General features: G+C 40.0%; 1 protein-coding gene across 5 annotated transcripts in view; it reads right to left on the bottom strand.

The window, feature by feature from the left end:
* NOL4 (nucleolar protein 4) overlaps window positions 1-14,482 on the bottom strand; it is a 255,887-nt gene extending 241,405 nt beyond the window's left edge. For 3 of the 5 annotated variants that reach the window (XM_073331285.1, XM_073331283.1, XM_073331284.1), the window contains exon 1: window positions 12,491-14,482. In XM_073331285.1, the coding sequence (XP_073187386.1) occupies window positions 12,491-12,757 (267 nt within the window). In that variant the 5' untranslated portion in view covers window positions 12,758-14,482. Of the gene's footprint in view, window positions 1-11,719; window positions 11,893-11,928; window positions 12,106-12,490 lie in introns of those variants that run through there. The other 2 variants (XM_073331286.1, XM_073331287.1) reach the window with 2 other exon arrangements.
* Window positions 14,483-26,176: the final 11,694 nt, after the last annotated feature.

The following is a 26,176-nucleotide window of genomic DNA, read 5'->3' as shown; positions in this document are numbered from 1 at the left end:
TGAACTTCACCCCCAGGCAGAGGATCAGTACTAGGCCTATTCATCACTAAAGACCTACAAAAGACCTCAAAGTAGAGTGCATAATCCTTGTGCTATGAAGTTGTTTATATGCTTGTGATGGCCCTCTCCCAGTGCTGAATTTGACCCCATGCAAATAAGGGTGGCAGAATTGGGACCTTAGTAACAGCTGACCCAAATTCATCTTCTTCCCCAACTTCTTACAGTTACAGTTCCTTAATTGTTCCATATGTCCTCCTCTGGCTTGCTCACTGCTCCTACTAAGTGAGTTTCATTTAAAGATTAATGAGTTGTTATAACGTAAACAAATACGTTCCACTTTATATATTGCTTACCTTCAAACTGCAATGGATGGTGCTAGTTAATTAGTTAAATGCTTATATAAAAAAGTACATACGTTGCTAATATTACATTTCAATATTTGTGAAAAACCAAGTTTTTTTATAAATATAGAAAAATCAGTAATTACCAATAGAATTATTTGGTAAAATTCCCAGATAGATAAATAATTATCAGAAAAGCCTTAATCTATTACAATTCTAGAATTTTTGTTGAAAAAAACTTCCTAATATTCTTAAACATGAAGCTAGCTCACTATCTCCTGTTTAAGAGCACATTTTCCCACTCTTTTTTGAAAATAGTCTCCATGGTTAAAGTAGACAGAGATGCAGCTAAAGTGGTATTTACAGTTGCACTACCTCATTATCACACTCCTGATCCTAAGTCCAGGTGTATTCTTTGCAAAATTAGGATGTTCTGGAGAGAGCAACATTGGTATTTGCTACACAGAAGAGCAGCTAGGGGGAAAGAATATAGTACTTTATTCAGAGGTCATAGGTGGCAAGTTATATGGGCCTGTGGTGCCCATGCCCCACCAATATTCGGAAACATGGGCCTGGCTCCACCAACGTTTGGGCTTAAATTTCAGAGCCATCCTGTCCATAGGACGAACTGGGGCAACCGCCCTGGGCCCTGCACTTTGGGGGGCCCGGCGCTTCATGGGGATGCGGGATCCAGGGTGGCCTGGAGGTTAGCGGGGGGCCTGGTGCTGGCAGCAGCAAGTGACCGGTCCCAGCCCCTCCACCCCACCTTTTCCAGCCCCCGCCCCACCTCTTTCTGCCTCTCATCTGCCCGCTCCCCGCCCCCATTTGACCCATTCATCAAGTCCCCTGCCCTGCCCTGCCTCTTTCTGGCTTCTGCCCCCTCCCCCGAACGATGCCATGAGCCAGTGGGCCAGAGCAGGCTGAGGCCGGGTCGTTCACTGCTGCTGGTGCCAGGCCCTCCACTAACCCCCCAGGCTGCCTTGTACCCCATGTTCCCCTGAAGTGTAGGGACCCCAAAGCGTGGGGCCCGGGGTGGTTGCCCCAGTTGGACGGGAAGGCTCTTCTTGGACCCGTTTGGGCACCACCAAAAATTATACAAACCTGGCACCCATGTCAGAGGTGGAAAACTTTGGTTTATATTTTTAAATATACATTTAACTCCTTAAATGCTCCATCATGAGCCAAAGTTTTCTCTCAGTTACACCAATCAAAATTGTCTGTAGCCAGTGTGGTTGCACAGAAGAATTCGTCCCCATATATTTACTACAAGGACAAAAGGGCAGAGTTATAGTCCCCAATGAATTTGCATTATACATCTTGTTGAAACTGATAATTTTGGCAATGAGCATAGCCTTTTAGTGTTGTGTGTTCCTACAGACTTATTTTGTGTTAGAACTTTGTTGGGAAATCCCAAATCTAGGCAAAAGGGGATAAAAATGCTTCTTGGAGTTCTGTCTGCCTTTCTCAGGGTTTTGCACTGGCACCTACCACCATAGTATCTGAGTGTAGGATCTGTTGATAGAAAGTGTGACAACTGAAGGGTTTGACTGTTTGCTCTGATTAGAATTCTTTTATACATATGGGAACAACGGCTGTAGAATTTGTTGATTTACTTTTATAAAATGATAGAAAGCTACCAGAAGAGGATATGAAAAACCATCAGGTTTTCCAGTGAAGAGAGAATAGCATGAGTTTTCCACTTACTTTCCCACCTATTGTATATAGAAAAGTGTAATGGATATGTCATATAAACACACACCTACATCCCATATTTCCTTCAGAGACCTGGGTTATCTACCACCACGGAAAAGACCCCACACTGCCTTCTAGAAATCATCTTTCATTTGAATGAGTTAATTGTGGCTAGTGTTTGCCATTCTTTTCAGAAACAATCCTGGTATGGTTTCCTGTCCTTTTCTTGTCATCTTAATAATAATTAAATAGTATTTCAGCACCAACCAGATATGCTAGCACTGCAGCTCTGCAAAAAAAGTTAAGATGGAAACAATATATATTACCATTAATCAGAGTTGGAGGAACATCTGCTTTGAGGGGGTGGTTGATCATAAACTTTTTGCCCGAGTCACTATCAATGTCACTGTGGATTGACCCACATAGGGTATTGCCAGAACATTACAGCTAACACCTCTTTTCCTCCTCTAGACTAAAGCACTTCAGAAACAAATACATAGGAACTGCCATACTGGAACTGACCAAAAAAAGAAAAGGAGTACTTGTGGCACCTTAGAGACTAACCAATTTATTTGAGCATAAGCTTTCGTGAGCTACAGCTCGCTTCATCGGATGCATGCAGTGGAAAATACAGTGAATTTGAACATAAGCTTTCGTGAGCTACAGCTCACTTCATCGGATGCATGCAGTGGAAAATACAGTGGAGATATTTTCCACTGCATGCATCCGATGAAGTGAGCTGGAGCTCACGAAAGCTTATGCTCAAATAAATTTGGTAGTCTCTAAGGTGCCAGAAGTCCTTCTTTTCTTTTTGCCAATACAGACTAACACAGCTGCTACTCTGAAACCTGGAACTGACCAATGATCCATCTAGTCCTTGTTGCCATGGCAGCCTATACAACATGTTTTCAGGGAAAATAGTAAAATAAATCCCCAAACAAAACATAATATACCCGGGCAAAATTACACAGTACTATGCCATGGAATGATTTTATTCGCTAACCTCAGCCAATATCAGCATATGTACCATACGCCAATATCAGCATATCAAACCTACTAGCTGAGGATTAAACCTACTAGTAGAGATAGATTTGAAATGAAAAAATGAAGGAGGGGGCCCGCAGCATTCAGCAGTGAAAAACCCAGCCCACAAGAGACGGAAATGGAAGGGTGCTGGGAGTTTATGAGCAGCTACAGGTTAGTTATAGATTTGTCTAATAGTCCTTCCTTTTATTGATTCTATGGGCTAGAGTGTGGCTGACCCTGGTGGAGCTCATTGGGAGAAGACACAAAGAGACACCTCCCTCTCTGCAATGTCAAGGACTGCTTCAGGTTAATGTCATCACTGATACTAGCAACCTGAAAGGAGGATGGGAGAAACAGGATGAAGGTGGGACCACGACCTTGTCCTTTGCTCTGCCCCAATCAGCAGAGTGGAACTGGCACAAAGGGAGTGCAGGTTGCACCTCTCCAAAGAGTCCTGGGAGCTGCCACTCCACTGTATAATCCACAGTAGAAATTTTGATTGAGTCAGTCAGAATTCCTGCAGGAGCTGCAGTGCAGACTTTCTACCCAACTTCCAGAGATTTAAAGCTACAGTCTAGGCCTGTATTTGCTACTTTTTAATGTCAGTTGTCACATGTTCCTGTCTAATGGAATAGGGTAAAAAACAGCATTTGACTGGCCATCTCTACATTATTCACTATCTAATGTACTCCTATCATACTTTCTTTTAATCTTTTCCTTTCAAAATTATATAATTCTAGTCATTTTAATTGTTCCTCTTTTGGAAGTATCCATGCCTTCAATTAGTTTTGTTGACTTCTCTGGACTTTTTTAAATCTCTTCTGTATCCTTTAGAGAAGAGATAACCAAATTGAACACATTATTAAAAGCAAGAGTATACCACTGAATTAATGAGCAAAATATGATTTCCATATTAGTCTCTTTTCCCTTCTTAACAGAGTCTAACAGCTTATTTTTTTACTCCTACTATGCATTAAGAAGATTGTTCCTAGATATTTTCCCTAAGAAATTAACACATAATCTAGCAACCTCAGGTGTGTCCAAAAATTTTAAATTGTTTCTTTCAATAATTAAAGGGCAATGACACACTATGTGAATTACCTTCCACTGGTCTAGAGTGAATTTCATCTGTCAGATTTCTTATTTTTCTACTCTTTATGGTACTTCTTTTTTCTCCTCCCAGTGCTCCCTAGACTTGACTAACCTAAATAATTTGCATGTCCATTACCCACCAAATGTTGACAACCCTGCTATTCACCTATCTTCCAAATCATTATATATATTGAACTCCATTCCTACCATTATTAATCACTTCCCATGCTGAAAATAGCCATTTATTCCAATCCTTTGTTTCACATATCTTAACCAGCATTTAGTCTTTAACAGGACTTTTTGTCTCTTATGCCATCATTACCAAGGATCCAGTCCTGCTCCCACGAAAGTCAATATCAGACTCATTTTGAGGTCAGTGAAAACAGACTTAGTCCCTAAGTTTCATCTTCTGAATTATTTTATAAAAAGACTTGACAGTCTAAAGTTATATACACTAGATCTGTATTGTGTTAACTCAACGAATTCTAACAGGCTAGAGAAATATAATTAACACTTGCAGAAGCCTTGCTGGTTTATATCAATCGTGTTATGCTCATCTAAGGACTTAACAACTCTGTAATGATTTTCTTACTGTTTCTTTTCTGGTATTGAAATATAGCTCACAGGTCTATGATAGACAAATTCTATTAACATCCTTGCCCCTTTTTTATAGATTTTTGGCCACCCCCCAGTATCACAGCTGTTTTAATGGCAAATGAGAAATGTTAATATTTTAATTACTTCATTCCTTAATTCTTCAGAACTCTTGGATTTGTACCAGTCCTGGTGATTTACTGCAATTTATCTTGAGTTGTCCCATCATCTTTTCTATTATACCTCTATTTCTATCAGTGCCTCAGTTTCATTACCTATAAAGTGTAATCCGGGAATAGGTACTTCCTCATCATTTACAGAGGGGAAGCCTTTGAATGAAATAATTTATTTTCAGTGAAAGGTCTCATCTTCTTTGATTGCCCTTGCAGTCTGGCAAAACAAGTGGCCCTACCACAGGCTTGCTGCTCCTGATGTATTTAAATAATTGTTTAATTGTCAATTCACACCTAGAGAATACAAGTCACTTCTAAAAGTTTGATTTTCCAAATGCCACTAAAATCATAGTCTTACAACTTATAATTTAGTATCAGCTACTTGAGTTCTGTGTCTGTCTTGAGTTTAGACCTTACATAGTTTCATAGGCAAAGTTGTGATAAGGTTTTTGGCTAGTAGACATTGAGATTAACCACAAAGGGTATTTCACAATGTTAGAAATTGTAGTCTGCAGTGAGAGTGATTCAAGTATAAGTGGCCATAGTCTCTGAATTTATTTATTTTTTAAAAGGAAGCCAAGGCATAATAGCATTGGTAGTCTGCTGCTAAATCAAAGAGTTTTGTGGAACAACGATTTACAAAACTTTCAGAAAGTGAATTTATTGGTAAAATTCTGGCCTGACATTTCCCAGAGGACCTCATTTACAACCTCTTAGGTGAAAATAGTTGAATGAATTTCAGCCTAGTTTCAAGTAGGTCGTTTAATAAAAATTACCAACGTTCATATTGTACATTTATGTCTGGAAAAAAGTCTTTGCTTCAGGTGAACTCTGCCATCGATTAGATTTATTTACTAAAATGTCCACTACAGATAGTCCCTTAAATTGATATGTATTCACAGGTACAAGTTAGTGGTTCAAATGTTACATTAAATTTAGGAGACTGTCTTTAGTCCGTGTACATATATATCTCCAAATGGCAAGGTACTCAATTTACAGAACTTTGGATTAGGTGTTGAGAACCTTGTACTAATAGCCATAAAACTCACACCGAAATGAATGAAAAAATAACAAGGAGTCCTTGTGGCACCTTAGAGATGAACAAATTTATATGGGCATAAGCTTTCGTGGGCTAAAACCCACTTCATCTGATGCAACGAATCTGAAATGAATGGGTAGGAAGTTGCCATTCATCAGACAAAGAAATGGTGACCTTTAACAAGGTTCCTTATACGTACAAGAATGCCCAACATCATTAATTGTGGCAAGTGTTCCTTGCCTATCTGGATATTTTACCTCAGTGTACCTGTTTAAAAGTGGTCTTTTAAAAGTAGATGCTCATCTACTTAAATAAGGTAAAAAGTATTAGGTGAAAAAGGTGCAAGATCAGGTTCACTCTTGCCCTTGGGGAGTAGCACAAAGTGCACAGGCATGTACCAACCTGGCCATCTGCCCTCCTTCAGGGACTTCACCAGTCAGAGGCAGCTTTATCTTCTTCTGGCAGCTCCCTAGGAGATTTGCAGAATCAATACATCCCTCAGCCACTCTAGTTGTTCTGTCAATGCTGCCCATTTTGGGAGCTGTGTTGGCCAATGCAAGCTACCCAGGAACGAAGTTTCTCTGGTGCTTGTGCCACCGCATCCAACTTTCTGTTGCCAGGAGCTCTCCTCCTAGGTAAATCTGAGCTGTAGAATCAGGAGTTTCAGTGTTCTCTTGATGTTTCCTAATCTTTCTCCACATCTACCTCCTTAATTTTCTCTTCACCATTTGTGCTGCCTCCTCTGCCAACCCTCATCAGCTGCCTCCTGCACTTTGGTGTAGGCTTAGTGCCCCAAGAACAGTGGAGAATCAAGTCCACTTTCTCCATAATATTCCAAGCAAGTTCCAAAATTTTGCATAAATTAAACTGGCAACTTATTTTTGGAACACTGCTTCTACAAGACATTTGCTGGAGAAAAATGGGGACCAAGAACTCTGTTACAGACTTGGACTTTCATGCCAGCTGTTGGCTCTTTATTAGGGTGGTTAATTTTTGATAAAGTGGGTGGGTCCCTGACTGTGTTGTATATTGTATGTATAAATATGTATAAAATGGAGATGTCAGTAGTGACTTTTGTTCAGATAAAGTTACACGTACAGGAAGACTAAAGTTCTTGTTTCATACAGAAGTGATTTAATTTGGTTTTTAAATTTGGCACACTATTCAAAGAACAATGGTATTTTGTATGTAATCTTAAAATAAAATAGTTTCTAATTTTACAGAGGAAACATTTACAGATGCCTTTGTTTCGAAAATTTGCTGTTTTTACTCACACTATTTTGTATAGTTCTAGCTAAACAAACACAGTTACCACAAACTCCAAAATATCACAAACATAAACACACATAGATAACATCTTAAATATACGCCACTTTTGACATTTTAATTTTAATGGCATAGACATTCTCTTTATTCATGAAAACCTAATTGAGCTACATAAAAAATAACCATCTGAACTGTTTAGTTCTATCAGCTATATCCATTTTCTGATACTACCTGTACGTCTTCCTGATTCCTCAGCTCACAGAGACCATTAGCAGACCAGGAAGCAAGCTGGGCAGCAGAGGTATAGGGTGTGGGTAAGAGGAATAGGAACAGATGGAGCTGTGAAGGGCTGAGCAAAGATGTGGTTGTGAGGGGAAGGTGAATGAGCAAGACATTGCAGGATATGAGGGGTTGAGTGGAGCTTTCGAGAAATGGGGAAGCATTCAGTAGGACTATGAACAACTGCACAAGTGTACTCTGGGATAAATTACAGCCAACCTTCAACATCAGTCTCTTAATTACATTGTTTCACCTTTATATCTGTTATATTTTGGTAGTTCATTAGGATATAGAGCTACAAACATATATTTTCCGAACTCTTTTGTTCACCTTTAATACTACCTGCTACAAAAATAAAGAGAAAAGTATTGAAATGATGCTACACGCTTTTAGATTGCCATAAAGTGTCCCACAAGATGAAAATAATTGAAAACACATGGTAACAATGTCAACCTCTCTTTTAACATACAAACTATTTTTTCTTTAATGTATTTCTTGTATATTAGTATTCATAACCAAAACTGCACCCATCAAATTATAAGATCAAGAAATGACTCCATGAATAGATAAATGAGGATACAGACTGGTCTATTGAACTCAATAAACCTTAATTTTTAAGCCCCTGATCCTGTAATCAAATCCATTAGTGCAGACCCTTAGCCTGTTTGGAGCTCCATTATTCCACTAAGGCATATCTTCCTGTAGGGTCAGGATCGAAGGATCTAACTAAAGCCAACATATTTTTGTTTTTGAAGGAAGGTTGGTTTTACGTGCCCAAGTGGGAAAAGTATAAAAGAAAATATGGGAAAATGCATACTGAAGGCTAGACTTGATTTCAGTTATTCAATAACTCAATTGCAGTTACTGCAGTTACTCCAAATTTACACTGATATCAGAATCTGCCCCTTGAGCTTCTGTCCCTGTAGATTTCTGTACAAAGTATATTCTGCACATTGGGGCATATTTTATAATCAATTTGTATGCAGAATTTCTTATTTAAATGGGGAGTTCTGCTTAAAATCTGATGGTATTTATTGGCCCACTATTTCTTAGCTTATTTTTTTAGCAGTTTCTAAATCTGGGAAGATTTTAGGAACCATATTTTTGCCCAGGAATAACACAAACCAAGAAAAATAATACTGATAATTAATTATTATTATTTTGTTCTCCAGTTTTTAATCTGGCAACAATTTCAGCAAAGTGGATAGAAAGAATACAAGGAAACCAATCATAACAGTCATTTACACAGTTTAAAAAGATATTACACTTGTAATATTAGTTCTGCACATTCATAAGTGATTGTGGGTACCAACCATTAAAAGTGTATACTAATTATTGTCAGCCATTTGGCATATTTCTCAATTTAATACTTTTATGTAATGCCTTTAAGTTAGGCATCATTTCACTGTTCTCATAAAGTGAAGCTTGGGCTCAATGAAAAAGAACATATGACAACAACAGTAACAATGTAAAAAGTAGAAGAAGTAGGATGTTCACTGGACTGTGTATTCAAATACTTCACTGTGTGTTGTCCCACTCTGGACCTAAAATGGCTGTTTTGCAGGATGTTGTTGCTTGGTGACCTAAAGTGCATCTCCTAGACCACAGAGGGATGTGAACATTCTGAGATTGATTTGTTCCTGTTGCTCTTGAGGAGACCAGGCCAGTAAAATAGAAGAAGACTACGTGTAACTATCTAAATATTCTGCTTGTTTGTATATTTAAGTAGATATTTAAAACAGGCTTGTGATTTTGGGATGCTCACCAAACAAGCAATGGGAAAAATGGACAAAACCTAGCATGTCACTGCCCATGAAATACAAGAAGTAGACCAAGCCTTAGCTACTCTAAGCCTGCAAGATACCCTTGCTTCAATTAAGTCTGCATTGTATGTCTAGTCTGTTCCGGTTGAACCTCCCAGTTGCTATCAGTCTCTCTTTCTTTCATTAGAATCAAGTAGTTAATTAGCCCCAGTCTGTCCTCTCCCCTTCTCTCTTTCCCTTTAACGCAGCAGTAATGATGTCTAATTACCAGCAGCAGTGGATTACAGCACCATCAGGAGCAAATCTCTGTGGCTGACAGCAAAGCTGAGCAACAAACCTTAGAGCTTCAAGGAGAGAATAATTCTGAACAACGTCGTTGCATATTATTTACTTATTTTTAACCAGTTTATGACTTTGAAGTTAAAATTGTAATTTCATCTAAGTGATGCACAGAGAGTGCTTGCGCTGGCCAGAATTACCATTGATGATTAATTGTACATTAATTACTTTTACTATTGAGAGATCAAGTGATGGAGAAAGTTTTTACTCTTTTAGGCTTTGATACTGTTTGTGGCTGTTTTTGTGAGCAGGAAGAGCTCACATTTCTGTGACAACAGCAAGACAAAAATGGCATAAGTACTGTAGAACCTAAACAATAGGGTTAGTTATGAATTATCATAAATGAATAAACTCTTCAATAGTGTGGATTTCACTAAATGAATGAAAGGGTGGGCTTTTGAGAGCTAAACAACAATAACTTGTAAGGGTGCCACCTGAAAACATCAGGTTACTCCTATATAAAACATAATTTTGAGTTACAGAGTGAAATCCTAGCACCATTTAAGTCAATGGGAGTTTGTCATTAACTTTAATGGGTCCAGGATTTCACCCATAATATATAAAACAATTCCTTTTGGAGCATTCAGCATTTGGTACTCTTTGGCATATAGTAACATATCAGACAAATAGATGCCACTCTATGGATCTGCTTAAACAATGCTACTTCCCTTTGTGATTGGAGTATGAAGTTGATTGCATGTGTTTAAGTGGAGGATGACATTTGTTTTTAGTAACTGGTAAGTTGTATCTGAATGCTGTGCATACTCTTTTCTTGTTTATACTGTGAAACAGATGTTGGAAACCAAACACTTAGGCAAATGGAAGTCAGTGGACGTTTTACCTGAGCAAAGACTGCAGGATCTGTTACTTAATATTTTATGTTTAATAATTCAATATAATGCAGACATACTTCAAATTTTTATGGCTGTATCAATGGTAGCTCTCTTGTCCTGCTTTTGTTATGGTGCCTGGTTGGTTGTTATAATATTTATCTATCTATTGAGAGAGAGAGATACACAAATATTCACAGGATTCCAAATGTAAGCAGAAGCATTAAGACCAACATTTAATTAAAATCTCGTAACCGATAAACACATCAAGAAAGGGTCTAGACACAGGGACCGGAAAAAATCAAGAACGACAAAAAGCGGGGAGGAAATCCAAACCCTCCTGGCCTAGTAAAGATGCCAGACAATGTACAAGTTGGTGACATAAAAAAGTGTTGTTTTTTGAAAGGCCCAGAATAGCTCTACCTTTTACTAAATCTTGTAAAAATAAGGTTAGCCTTTTTATTCAGACTGTTCATTAATTTAATTTTACCCCAAAATAAGGAATTTGCTTGCAGTTCTGAACTTGTGATGAAAAGTAAACCCATAAGAAATAAAAGACCTTTCATGCAAGACACTTAAAAAAACACTGCTCCAATTAGTGGAAGAATAAAATAATTCAGCCTACAAGTATAATTCTATTTGAGATAAGTTTTCCTTTGTTCTAGGCTTGATTTTCAATTTCCATCCCAAAATATATTTGATCTACAGAGAATCTCAGGATCAAATATTAATAATCTGCTGTTTAACTCTAGAAAAGTAACATGCCATTCTCCATGTAAAGCCTGGATCTATAGGCAGACCTAGAACCCTTTGTGCATAGAAGAGGTAAGGAGGGAACATAAACATCGCTCAGAACATTCTCTATCTCTTGCCTTTTAACTCCTTTACAAAATTAAATCCACATCTATACTACCTGACCACAGTTACTTTGATGATTAGAAAGAGGACAAATATAAACTAGCACCACAAATGCCTTGATTTATTAATACTTTGAAGAAGATACTTCTACAGAATCTCCAGATTTTCCCCAGCAACACATGTTGTAATTAAACCTAGAATACTTTTCAAGAAGCCTTCTGTATTATGCCATCCAGGAGCATATTCATTAGACCAGGATGAGATTTCAATGCAAAAGAAAATATTGTTTATCAAACCAAAATGCCAAAGCAGAAATAAAAGACTGTCTGTTTTTCCATCTTTAGATCCCCAAATAAGGAGTCTAAATTCCCTGAGGTAGTTTAGAGGGGGGAAATGATATATTAAAGAGTTCGATATGCAAACCTACTTGTAGCCAATAGTTCCCATCTTCTTAAATAGGAAATTCTGTAGCTCTTGCCACCACCAAGCATAATAGCTCCTCCGCTGTTAGAACTGCGTCTAGCTATTCAGATTCAGACCCTGGGAAGGCTGGTGCTAGTACTGGATGGCATCAATTGAGTTTAAGCTTTATAGCTGTGAGGCTTGAGCAATCCCAGAAAGAGAAACAAAATCTACCATTTGGTCATGTGGAAACCGCTCTCTCTCTCTCTTTGTTGATCATCCTCTCCTCGCCTCCTTTAATAAAATAGCAACGCTCCAGATTCATCAAGGCATATCCCTGCTGCTCCGTGTCTCAGAGGCTGTGGTCTAACAATACAAAAACCCGATATCCCGGGGAAGCCCCCAAATAAAGGACCGGCGCCACAATGGGCTTTGTGCCAACAAGGATACACCGTGCTCTATCGATCGCAATAGAATATTATGAAAATGTGCCGCTGTAATCGTAATTGTGTGGCCTTTATACAATGGCAAGACACGCAACAGACAGCACACAGCCAAAGGGCCGGGACAATAGCCCACCCCAAAATAACAGCATAGAGGAAGCGGGGGCGGTGGGGTGCATGATCCCTTGAAATTAAAAGGCCACAAAGCCCGAACCTGTGCATAATGTGACACGCAAATACAACATGGGGATGGCTTAGGGGGGAAGAGAGAAACGGGCCAACTGTGGCTGTCCTCTCTCCCACTATAGGCTGCATTTGTCGCCATATAACAAGGAAGACAATTCTCTACTAACCGTGGTTTTGACTGGCACGTACAGCACTTGCTTCCCTCTTCCACCAGCACCATTGACCTCGTCCGAATTGCCGAGCTGGAAGCCTTTAGATTTGACCCAGAATTTAAATTTGGCATTATCCGTGGAGCTCGATTCGGAGCCATTCAAGAGCTGGACGATCCGATCGTATTTTTTACGGGTCACCGTCTTGGTTTTCCCCGAGTCCCCGTAAGTCCTGAGACACCAGTCCTGAAACTGGCGGTACATGTCCCGGTCGCTGCTCTCCATGATCTCCTACGAGACACCACACACACTACAAAACGGGCCGTGCCTGGATCTTCCAAATGTACTTTGCACCTGTTCACCTAGTGCTCATGAAAAATGCATCCACCACCAAGATGGAATGAGAGGAGGTCCCGGTGCGAGCAGATCCCAGCTGATTTTTGTTGTTGTTGTTGTTGGGGGAGAGGGGGGATGGGTAGGGGGTTAGCAATCAATTCAATAGTGTAGCAATGTTCTTGTTCATTTTTTTTTAACTGTGCCGGATCACAGAAGGCAAACGGGTCTCGTAGAGGCTTCTCTTATCCTTCTACTGTACGTGATCGCTCTCCAATATTGTGCAAGGCAGGACTATCCCACTGTCTCCAGTAGCGTCTACCCAGAGGGTTTTGATTTATAAATAATTAAAATCCTATCCCTTGGCTTAACAAAAAGAGAAAATAGAATATTGACTCGTATTCTTCTCTCTCATGTATCAGCTCCACCCGGCTGCACTGGGGATGGTGCAGGTGAAAAAACACCCTCCACCCCAGCCAGCCCTCGCCGCTTTTTCAAAGGGTTTTCTGTGTCTGTCCTGGAGGACCGTGCCTCTCCTAAAGCAGCCTCTGTGCAGGATGGAGGAAACACTGAAGGGCAAACTGGTCTCTGTTCCCTGGCTGTTTTTGCTTTAGATTTCTCTGCTTTGGGCATTAAAGTACGGGAAAGAAAGAAAGTTCTTACCTGTTATTTTCCTTCCTAACAAATCCCATCCACATTTTTTATATTTTTATTTTTTGTAAACGGTCTGTGAAAATTTCACTTGCTCCTACTCAGTCCCATTGAATTTCAGATGCCCTAATAGGAATTCGTATTTATTTATTTATTTAAAATCCCAGCAGATGGAGGAAAAATATGTACCAGATATGATCAGATGTTAGACCAAAGGAGAGAGATCAGTCCCAGAAGGATGTTGGTAAGAAAAGAAGGCGGCTGTCGGTTGGTCTGCCAGTTTAATAATGGTGCTCACACATGTAGGACTCCTCTGGTCTGGGGTTTCCTTGCTAAACTGGCTACAAGGCATTGAAGTAAGTTTGCGTACGGATGCTTAATAGAACCCCCTTATTTTTGAAGGGATCGATTTTTTTCTCTCCCTTTGGCTTTGCCACAGTTTCAAGTCACCCTTGAGATTTCTGATCTCTCCCTTTTTCCTACCACGTAACGAAGGACACCCCCTTCTCTGGTGAAAGTAGCCAAATTGTTAGCTCCTCTTGACGATCTTCCAAGGCAAATGCAGACTGCAGCTCCTCCATTCAATACCTATTTCCAATCATTAAAAGGAACCAGGAGAAGGGGAGTTCCCATCCTCCTCTCCCAGCGTCTGCAAGATCCCCTGTCTTAGACACACACACTCCCACTCTCTGTCTCTGTGTGCTTCAACCCGTCCTGCTCCTGTTCAGCTCCTCTGCTAAACGGGCGGCCAGACAAGTGCACACACATTCCTGGTCGGTTTCACAGCCAGCATTTCCCCATTTTTATATACGGGTTGGGTTTGTTTGGTTTTTTTTTTTTTTTTCCTCCTCTGGTCTCCAGAACGAAAACAAAGTGAAACGCCTCGGCACCCTGGCGCACCCTGGAGCAGCCTTGTCCCAGGCAGGCACTTGCAAAATGGTCAGCCCCTCCTCCTCCTTCTCCGCCTCCCCGGCTCGCTCTGCTCAGTGGCTCTATTGGAAGGTCTGGCGGCGGCTGGAGCCGGGACTGACAGCAGCGGCACAGGCTGAGCGAGAGCAAAGCTCCACACTAAACCTCTCTCTCCCCCCGCCGTCGCCCGCGCGCTGATTGGCCAGCGGGACAAAAGTTTCTGTGGAGACGGCTGAGCAGCTACGTGACGGACAGAATTGTCCCATTTAGGGATCCCGGGCAGTGCGCATGCTGCCGGCGGCAGCAGGTTACAGAACGCGGGGCCGGCGGGGCGGCCAGGCAGCAAGGTGGCGCAGGGAAGGAGAGGCGGCTGCAAGCACATCCTCAGCCAGAGCCAGGTGGGGGGGGGGGGGAATGCAAGGGGAGGGTTTCCATGGAGATTTCACCGAGCCCCCCCCCCCCTTCCCTTCTACACACACAGCAGATCAGCTGACACATCATTAGCTTAGGACCTAATTATTGCTTATTGGAGCAACAAATGAGAGAGGGGGCCAGCTGCAGGAGGCAGAGCGATTTTCCTTTGCACCCGGTGGACTAAGGCAGCGGTCAGCAGTCCCGGGTGGATTCTCATTAACTTGCAGGGTTCCCACAGAAGCGGGGAGCAGCAGACCTCAGTCTGGCTGCACCGCCACCCACCCACGTCCCTTCCTGCTTCTTGTTTTTTTTAAAATGCAAAAGTGGCCGGGGAATATTTTATGTCTCCAAATTAAACTGGCCTGTGAACCTGGTGTTAGCCCACAAGCTTGAGTGGCAGCCACATCTGGAGGAGGGCACTATAGCTAACACATCTGGCGGAGAGACAGCAAATCCCAGCAGTTACCATTTAAAAGGGGACGTGGAGGCCTTTAGAGGATCAGTTTATCCATTTTGAAATAAAAGAAAAACACTTCTGGTTTTCTTTTCTTCTGTTTGAGTCTCTAGTTCACCCCCCAGGAATGGGAGCAGCAGGATAGCTTCCAACAGTTTGCTTAATATAAGACCATCACCAAGAAAATCCTAACAGGCATTAGGACATTTCTACACCGCTCTCTTCACAGGTGCAAACTCCACAGAGACTCAGGAACTCCAACCCAACCCCTCCCAAGTGGGCTCTGATTCATAGATTCTGAGGCCAGAAGGGACCATTGTGATCATCTCATCTGACTTCCTGTACAACAGGCCATAGAACTTCCCTAAAATAATTCCTAGAGCAGCTCTTTTAGAAAAAGAGATGCGTCTCACTCTTCTGAGGCCCAAGTGTAGTACAGACACTCTAAATGAACACATGGACAAAACAGAAGCCACTACAAAGGATGTGGGATTAATTATCACAAATAACACTGTTGATAACCTCAACTTCATGAGTCCACATTTCTGATATTGCTAATTTCCAGAAATGAAAGTAAATTGTCACACGATTGATAGGGGACTAAGCCCAGGACAATGGAGGGAATACATCTCCTCTTTCTACATCCAGTTGACCCAAAATAAATTTTACATTTTTATTTTCAAAGGTTTAATTTGTTGTTTAGTTCTTAGCAGAAGGTGGCGTAGAATAGATTGTGTTTGGGTTTCTAGCCACCGCAGGCCTAGAAGAAACGAACTAATGCAAAAGGTAGTTGTTGAGGCTCCGGAGGTGAGATGCTGGACTTTATTGCTCCCCATCTCTCCTTTCTCAATGACTTGTGCAACATGAAGGCAAGGTCCCTTTGAAAAGAGGCAATGATGGAGAGAATTCCTAGTATCCATATGTGTGGTAGAGCGCCCCACTCTGGCCAGCCTATGATGAAATATTTCTAAATTAAAACACTTTCATAGTGGTTCTAAGCACCACCTCTTCCATGTTGGCTAAATCTTGTGAAGTGCTGAGCATGCTCAGCTCTCAATAAAGTTAGGAGTTGAGGGCCCTGCACTCCAGAGGATCAGGCCCAGATCACTTGATCCCTGCTAATACTACTCCTGTGTCCCATGACACTGTGTTTGCTTTGGGCTTTTATATGTAGAGCTACCATATTATATTTCCAGGCAAATATATGCCCAGGCAAAATCAAGGACAAGACTTTTGTTTAAAGGCAGGACTACTACCTAGCAGCATTAGAGAGCAATATTAGTATTCCCAACACCATGCTTAGCATCAGTAGGATCTGGGAGGGCAGTCAGACATAGGGTGCTACTACATTAAAAACATTAAAAACATGCTTGACATAAGGGGAAAGGACCATGAGAAAGTAGACAGAGGTACATAGAGGAGGAGGAAGGCAGGCTGGGGGAAAGGACAGAGAAAAATAGGACATGCACATAGGTCAATGAAGCCCATGATTTTTTATTGGCCACTGGTCCAAAAATTATCATGACAGCCCTGTTTAACACGGGTTGAATACAGGACTTGTGTGACCATTGCAGGAGCTGTGGGACAGACACCATAATGGAATTGCTACCAAGAAGTGGAGAGTTGGAAATATAGAGCATCTCATTAGAACTTTGGTTAGCAGATTTTAAGGGAAGTAATATCGTTTTAATTATGACTGTTGCAGTGATTTAAAAAATTAATCGCAATTAATCGCATGATTAAACAATAACAGAATACAATTCATCTAAATATTTTTGGATGTTTTCTACATTTTCAAATACATTGTATTGTGTTGTAATTGAAATCAAAGTGTACAGTGCTCACTTTATATTTGATTACAAATATTTTTATTGTAAAAAACAAAAGAAATAGTATTTTTCAATTCACCTAATACAAGTACTATAGAGCAATCTCTTTATCTTGAAAGTTGTACTTACAAATGTAGAATTATGTACCAAAAAACCCTGCATTCAAAAATAAATCGGTGTAAAACTTTCGAGCCTACAAATCCAATCAGTCCTACTTCTTGTTCAGCCAATCATTCAGACAAACAAGTTTGTTTACATTTGCAGAAGATAATGCTGCCTGCTTCTTGTTTACAATATAACCTGAAAGTGAGGAGAGCTGTTTGCATGGCACTGTTGTAGCCAGCGTTACAAGATATTTACATCCATGCCAGGTGCGCTAAAGACTCATATGTCCCTTGATGTTTCAACCACCATTCCAGAGGACATGCATCCATGCTGATGATGGGTTCTGCTCGATAACGATCCAAAGTAGTGCGGACCAATGCATGTTCATTTTCATCATCTGAGTCAGATGCCACCAGCAGGAGGTCGATTTTCTTTTTTGGTGGTTCAGGTTCTCTAGTTTCCGCATCAGAGTGTTGCTCTTTTAAGACTTCTGAAAGCATGCTCCACACCTCATCCCTCTAAGATTTTGGAAGGCACTTCAGATTCTTAAATCTTGGGTTGAGTGCTGTAGCTATCTTTAGAAATTTCACATTGGTATCTTCTTTGCATTTTGTCAGATTTGCAGTGAAAATGTTCTGAACAACATGTGCTGAGTCATCATCCGAGATTGCTATAACATGAAATATATGGCAGAATGTGGGTAAAACAGAGAAGGAGACATATAATTCTCCCCCAAGGAGTTCGGTCACAAATTTAATAAACACATTCCTTTTTTTAACAAGTGTCATCAGCATGGACGCATGTCCTCTGGAATGGTGGCTGAAGCATGAAGAGGCATATGAATCTTTAGAACATCTCTCACGTAAGTATCTTGCTACGCCAGCTACAACAGTGCCATGCGAACACCTGTTCTCACTTTCAGGTGACACTGTAATTAAGAAGTGGGCAGCATTATCTCCTGTAAACATAAACAAACTTGTTTCTCTTAGCGATTGGCTGAACAAGAAAAAGGACTGAGTGGACTTGTAGGCTCTAAAGTTTTACATTATTTTGTTTTTGAGTGCAGTTATGTAACAAAAAAACCTATATTTGTAAGTTGCACTTCAATGACAAAGAGATTGCACTACAGTACTTGTATGAGGTGCATTGAAAAATACTGTTTCTTTGGTTTATCATTTTTACAGTGGAAATATTTGTAATAAAAAATAATATAAAGTGAGCACTGTACACTTTGTATTCGGTATTGTAATTGAAATTGATATATTTGAAAATGTAGAAGAACATCCAAAATAATTAATAAATTCCAATTGGTATTCTATTGTTTAACCATACAATTAATTGTGATTAATTTTTTAAATTGCGATTATTTTTTTGAGTTAATCGCGTGAGTTAACTGTGATTAATTGACAGCCCTAATTTTAATGTTAATCCATATTTGGCAAAAGTGTCATAAGATAGGCATGACTGTCTTGCTTACCTGGACTGAGATATGATTCTTCTCAAAACAGTTGCCTGCTGGGTGCTTCTCAGTCACTTCCACATCACACTGATGCCATATTATGCTTGTCACTGAAGCCAGGTCACAGAGTAGTGGAGGGCAGGAAGAAAGTGACATACCCACAGGTGATGCTTGATGCATACCATGTTACACTCAATGTTAAAGGAAGTTGCAGGGCCACAGTAAAAGGAAAAATAATGATACTATATCCAGGAGTACTGCTTCAGACAGAGACACTGTAAAAGGGCTGATCCTGTTCTCACAGGAGACAATTTCACATTGACTTTAGTGGGAGCAGGATCATGCCCTAAGTGACCAAAAATACTATTAATTGGGTAGAACAATGAAACGGGGTGAGAAAAACATGAGCAGTCCAATTCCAACAATGGGATTAGATGGGGAGTATGAGCCATCACTGAATTTAACCAAATGGATGTTTCTATTTACTGTTTGATTTACTATTAGATTTTATGATTCACATCCAGTGTTTGATGTAATAATTTTATTTATTAGTTGCATGGAGGTAGCATCTAGGAGCCTCAGTTATGGACCAAGACCCCATTATGATAGGCAATGTATAATCCTATAACAAAAAGTCCCCGACACAAAGAATTTACAATCTAAATAGTGTGAATTTTAGGGCCTATATATATATATATATATATATATATATATATATATATATATATATATAATGCCATTGATTTCAGTGGGGATTATTGGTGCACTTGGAATATAGGATCTGGCCCTGATTTTTAAATCATCACAAGGAGTTTCTGAAATTAAGACTTCAAGGTTTATCTGGATTAGAAAAAGTGAATGAAGTTAGGTAAATCCTTTTACTTTGATTTAGCTGTTCATATTGTAGGCTTGGCTCCCCCTGATCTGACCTCAACCACTTTCCCTAATCTAGACAAACCCTATGGCTTTAATAAATTGGGGAAAACAAGTGGAATTCCATTTGTGCTGCTGAAGACTTTTTTCGGTCAAGGTTAATCTGAACAAGTATCTTTGCAATGGAAAGGGCTAAGAATTTTCATTGAATGGAAGTTTGGATTCTTTACAAAGAAATGGAATCCATTTCTTTCAGAAATTCTTAAAACCTCCTCCCTTCTCCAGAATCACGTGAACTTTAAGATTTTAGCATTTTTTTGAGCAAGAAAAATCCACAGATTCTGTAGACTGAGGGTTTTGTTGTTGTTTTTTTGTTTTGTTTTATTTTGTTTTGCTGTGTTCTGCAGATCCTAGGTTTTCCTTTGTTTTAGAAAATCTAAGTTTCTAGTCCTTCTCGTTGCAAAGATAGCTTTCATACAGTAGATCAATGGACTGCTGTAGTGTTTGCTCTGTAGCCAGACTGAAACAATATAGCACCAACAGATGTGTGACCTCTCCCATTCATTGTAATGAAGCATTAATCACAAAGCAGCGTTTTGACCATTTAAAGTGCCTCGTATGCACAAAACTGTTACGGGGATTCTAACATAAAGCATTTACAATTTATAAATATTGCATATTGGGAACTATGAACATGAACTGTTATGTAACCGTCCATTAAAGCACAGAGAATGAAGAGTGACTGAGTGACGCCTGGTGTCTTTCATTGACGTTCTAGAGTCTACAGATGGTAACTCTAGCACACTAGTATGGCAAGATACTCATGTTGCTAGAGTTATGGTTCAGGACACATTTTCAGGCATTTGTAAACTTTCTGATGAAGGAAAAGACTTTTGTCTGAAAACTTTCATCCTTGTTCTGCCAAAAGAAGAATGTCTGGGAAACATTTGATCCATTTGATCATGCTGTTTGGCACTTTGAGTTAGCAGAGCGCAAGAAAAGGCATTTTAAGAAATTTCTCAGAAGCTTTATTTTGTCTTAGTAAATGGAAAATTATTTCATTTTAACATTTCAAACTTGCCCTTTTTCTCAGCCTCAATGGAAAAGGTGTCCTCAGTAAGGAAAGCTTAGCTAAACTGAGAAACGGTTGGTTTAGTTATAAAGGAGCTGTAACTAATTGGAAATGATGTACCTTGAACTGTGTACGTACTACCACCTCCTCAAGGGGGAGACTATTGCCACATTTTTACCTCATGATCTCCATAACAATGATGACAGGCAGTTCTAACTTCGTAGAGAGAGGAGTCATTGCTTACATACAACTTGTGATTGCTCACATATGTAATCATTCTGGTCTCGGGTACATGGCAAAATTCACTGAACATTCAATTAAACAAACATAATTATATCTGGGGAGGTATATCTCCAATGTTACAAAACTTGCAACAAAAAAAGAAACACTACTCCTATCTATGGTAAGTAACCTATCACATAAAATAAGCCTCTCTGCCAGATAGCTATTGTGATGCCAATTTTTAAAAAAGGCTCTTGAGGTGATCCTGTCAATTACAGGCTGGTAAGCTTCAGTACCATGCAAACAGGTTGAAATTACAGTAAAGACAGAATTATCAGACAGATGAACACAATATGTTACAAGAGAGTCAACATAGCTTTGGTAAAGGGAAATCATGCCTCACTAATCTATTAGAATTCTTTGAGGGGGTCAACAAACATGTGGACAAGGGTGATCCAGGGGATATAGTGTACTTGCACTTTCAGAAAGCCTTTGACAATGTCCCTCACTGTCATAAACATAAAGGGAAGGGTAACCACCTTTCTGTATACAGTGCTATAAAATCCCTCCTGGCCAGAGGCAACATCCTGTTACCTGTAAAGGGTTAAGAAGCTTAGCTAAGCTGGCACCTGACCCAAAGGACCAATAAGGGGACAAGATACTTTCAAATCTTGGGGTGGGGGGTGCACGGGGTGGAGGCTGTTGTTTGTGCTCTTTGTTTACATGGTTGTTCTCTCTTGGGACTGAGAGAGGCCAGACAGAAATCCATCTTCTCCAACTCATCCTAATCCAAGTCTCCAATATTGCAACCAGTATAGGTAAGCCAGGCAAGGAGGATTAGTTTATCTTTTGTTTTATGTGAATTTTCCCTGTGTTAAAAGGGAGGTTTATTCTTGTTTTCTCAAAAAGAAAAGGAGTACTAGTGGCACCTTAGAGACTAACCAATTTATCTGAGCATAAGCTTTTGTGAGCTACAGCTCACTTCATCGGATGCATTCAGTGGAAAATACAGTGAGGAGATTTATATACACACAGAACATGAAAAAATGGGTGTTATCATACATACTGTAAGGAGAGTGATCACTTAAGATGAGCTATTACCAGCAGGAGAATGGGGGGAGTTTTCTGTAACTTTAAGGTCTTGCCCAGAGGGGGATCCTCTGTGTTTTGAATCTGAATACCATGTAAAGTATTTTCCATCCTGATTTTACAGAGATGATTTTTACCTTTCTTTTTTTTTAATAAAATCCTTCTTTTAAGAACGTGACTGATTTTTCCATTGTTCCAAGATCTAGGGGTTTGGGTCTTTGATGATTTTGTAACCAATTGGTTAGGATGTTATACTCAAGCCTCCCCAGGAAAGGGGGTGTGTAGACGTCTCCAAGGAGGCTCTTTCCCTGTTCTTTGTTTAAAATGCTTGGTGGTGGCAGGATACTGTTCAAGGACAAGGCAAAGTTTGTACCTTGTGGAAGTTTTTAACCTAAGCTGGAAAGAATAAGCTTAGGGGGTCTTTCATGTGGGTCTCCACATCTGTACCGTAGGGTTCAGAGTGGGGAAGGAACCCTGACACTCACCAAAGGCTCTTAGGCAAAGTAAGCCATCATAGGATAAGAGGAAAGGTCCTCTCTTGGATCAGTAACTGGTTAAAAGATAGGAAACAAATGGTAGGAATAAATTGTCAGTTTTCAGAATGGAGAAAGGTATATAGTGGTGTCCCCCAGGGTTCTGTATTGAGACCAGTGCTGTTCAACATATTCATAAAATGATCTGAAAAAAGGGGTAAACAGTGAGGTTGAAAAGTTTGCAGATTATACAAAATACTCAAAAAAATTGAATCCAGAACAAACTGCAAAGAGTTAAAAAGGGATCTCACAAAACTGGGTGACTGGACAACAAAATGGCAGATAAAATTCAATGTTGATAAAGGAAAACATAATCCCAATTATAGATACAAAATGACTGAGTCTAAATTAGCTGTTACCAGTCAAGAAAGAGATCTTGGAATCATTGTGGATAGTTTTCTAATAGTATCTGCTCAGTGTGCAATGACAGTCAAAAAAGCTAAAAGAATGTTAGGAACCATTAGTAAAGGAATAGATAATAAGAGAGAAAATATAATGCTACTATACAAATTCATGGTACGCCCACACCTGGAATACTGTGTGCAGTCCTGATCGCCCCATCCCACAAAAGATATATTGGAAATGGAAATGGTACAGAGAAGGGAACAAAAATGAATAAAGGTACAGAACGGCTTCCATAGGAGGAGAGATTAAAAAGACTGGGACTATTCATTTTAGAAAAAATGACTTAGGACAGATACAATAGAGATCTATAAAATCATGAATGGTGTGGAGAAAGTGAATAGGGAAGTGTTATTTACCTCCTCACATAACAAGAGTACCAGGGGTCACCTAATGAAATTAACATGCAGCAGATTTAAACAAACAGAAGGAAGTAACTTCTTCACACAACACACAATCAACTTGTGGAACTTTTTTCCAAAGGATCTTGTGAAGGCCAAAACTATAACTGGGTTCAGAAAAGAATTACATAAGTTCATGGAGGATAGACCCGCCAATGGCTATTAGTCAGGACGGTCAAGGATGCAACCCGATCCTCTGGGTGTCTCTAGGCCTCTGACTTCCAGATGCTGGGACTGGACAACAGTAAATGGATCACTTGATGATTGCCCTTTTCTGTTAATTCGCTTTGAAGCATCTGGCATTGGCCACTGTCAAAAAACAGACTATTGGACTAGATGGACCCTTGGTTTAACCCACTACTGTCATACTTATATTCTTATTCCAAATTCTTGTAATGGTGGCAAAGGACAGACCAGCTAACTACAATGTTGTTTAAAATAATTTAAAGAGATCCAAGGCATGGACTACTAGGTAGAACAGAGAATTATATACAGAGAGATGGACATTAGTTTGTGAGGTTATAATTATTATTTGAAAACAGAGAATAAATGACTAGTTCCAGTTTTAGGTTTATCTATTGAGTCATGCTTTACACTAAGCAAAGCCTAAAACACCAGTTAAATCTAAGCAGCCCTTGAGTACTTCTGTACCTTTCCAAAATCTAGGGATAGTACATTTCATTTTCATTTCATTTTCATTTCAGATACTATCTTCCTTTGTGTTTGTACAGCATCCAGCACAATGAGGCCTGATCACAATCCTGTTTAGGGTCTTCGAGCACTACCAGAATATATATAAATAAAAATAAATTAGTCTGAAGTATACATATTTTCTTGTTCTCTAACACAGTGGTTTTTAAAACTTTTTTTCTGGGGACCCAGTTGAAGAAAATTGTTGATGCCTGCGACCCAACGGAGCTGGGGATGAGGGGTTTGGGGTGTGGGAGGGGTTCAGGGCTGGGGCAGAGGGTTGGGGTGTGGGCTGCGGGGTGGGGCTGGGACTGAGGGGTCCAGGGTGTGGGTGGGGGCTATAGGACTGGGATAGGGGGTCCCCCCAGCCCTTCTGCTGCCTATGCATATATGCACTTACAGGCCTATGCACTTACAAAGCCCTGGCTGGGATGATTTAGTTGGTGTTGATCCTGCTTTGAGCAGGGGATTAGACTAGATGACCTCCTGAGGTCTCTTCCAACCCTAATATTCTATGATAACCTGAGAGGGAACACCCCCAAAGGACAACTTCATGAGCCTGATTACATCCAGCCAGGGCTGGACAGGTGAGTCCATCATTATTCCTCAGTTGGGTGCCAGAGGATGACATTGGGGAAGCAGAGCTGTTTGCCAAATTTCTTTTCTCCTGCCCATGTACAACTCCTCATTCTCCCCAAATAAGAGAATGGAACCTTCTCCTAACTCTCACTGCAGGAGTTCCAGTGGTTACTAGGCCTCTGGTAACATCAGACACCAACAGGCTCCACATATGTCTGCTCAGGAAGAAGGAGGTAACTCATTTGGCTGAGCTACGCTCTTCCAAGAAACTCGACTCCTCCTTCTCACAGAACAGACAAAGACCCCTTTCTGAGTCATTTCCACATTGGAAATTACTGGCCTCCTGATCTTTATCGGGCACAGTTCAAAGCCTGATGAATAGTACCCAGGTATGGTCCTTAAGTGTAAGGGACCCTATGAAAAGAACATGAGGATCATGGTGGATAATCAGCTGAACATGCAGTGTGGCTGTGTGGCCAAAAGGGCTAATACAGTCCTTGGATATATAAATGGGAATATCAACAAGTAGAAGTAGGCAGGTTATTTTAACTCTGTATTTGGCACTGATGTGATAGCTCCTGGAATACTATGTCCAGTTCTGTTGTCAACAATTCAAAGATGTTGATAAATTGGAAAGTGCTCAGAGAAGAGCCACAAGAATTATTAAAGGATTGGAAAATAGGTTTTATAGGGAGACTCAATGAGCCCAATCATTATAGCTTATCAAAGAGAAGGTTAAGGAGTGATTTGATCATAGTCTATACATTCCTACATAGGGAACAGAAATTTAATATTAGTGGGCTCTTCCATTTAGGAGACCAAAGCTTAACGAGATCCAGTGTCTGAAAGTTGAAGCTAGACAAATTCAGTCTGGAAATGTGGTGCAAATTTTTAAACAGTGAGGATAATTAACCATTGAAACAATTTACCAAGGCTCGTGGTAGACTCTCCATGACTAGCACTTCTTAAATCAAGATTGGATGTTTTGCTAAAAACAGACTGGGAATTTATAGGGCCTCAGTTGTACAGACTAGATGATCACAGTGGTACCTTTAGCTTTAAAATCTAGGAATATTAAAAATAATATCAAATAGTTTGTGTAGAACAGCTTGTCCTGTGTTCTCCTACTGTCATTAATGAGGGTGACTCATACAGTTTTCCCATTATTTGCAAGAATTCACTAGCTTTTTCTTTAGAAAATTTACAGTACACATAAAGTACTATACCTCTACATGTCTGATGTTTTACATGGCATATAGACTCGTATGTTAAAGCCAGAAGGGACCATTTTGATAATCTATCCTGACTTCCTGTCTAACACGGGACATAGGATTTCCCACAGTTATTCCTACGAGTCCAGTAATTCTTGGTTGACCTAAAGCAGTGGCTCTCAACCTTTCCAGACTACTTTACCCCATTCAGGAGTCTGATCTGTCTTGCATACCCCCAAGTTTCACCTCACTTAAAACCTACTTGCTTACAAAATTAAACACAAAAATGCAGAAGTGTCACAGCACACTATCACTGATAAATTGCTTACTTTTTCATTTTTATCATATAATTATAAAATAAATCAATTGGAATATAAATATTGTACTTACATTTCAGTGCATACTATTTAGAATGGAATAACGTCATTGTCCATATGAAATTTTAGTTTGTACTGACTTTGTTAGTGCTTTTTATGTA

Source organism: Lepidochelys kempii, chromosome 2, assembly GCF_965140265.1.
Source record: "Lepidochelys kempii isolate rLepKem1 chromosome 2, rLepKem1.hap2, whole genome shotgun sequence".
In the NCBI taxonomy this organism is placed as follows: Eukaryota; Metazoa; Chordata; order Testudines; family Cheloniidae; genus Lepidochelys; species Lepidochelys kempii.
Note: the sequence above shows the minus strand (reverse complement) of the source record. Positions and strands in the feature narration are given on the sequence as shown.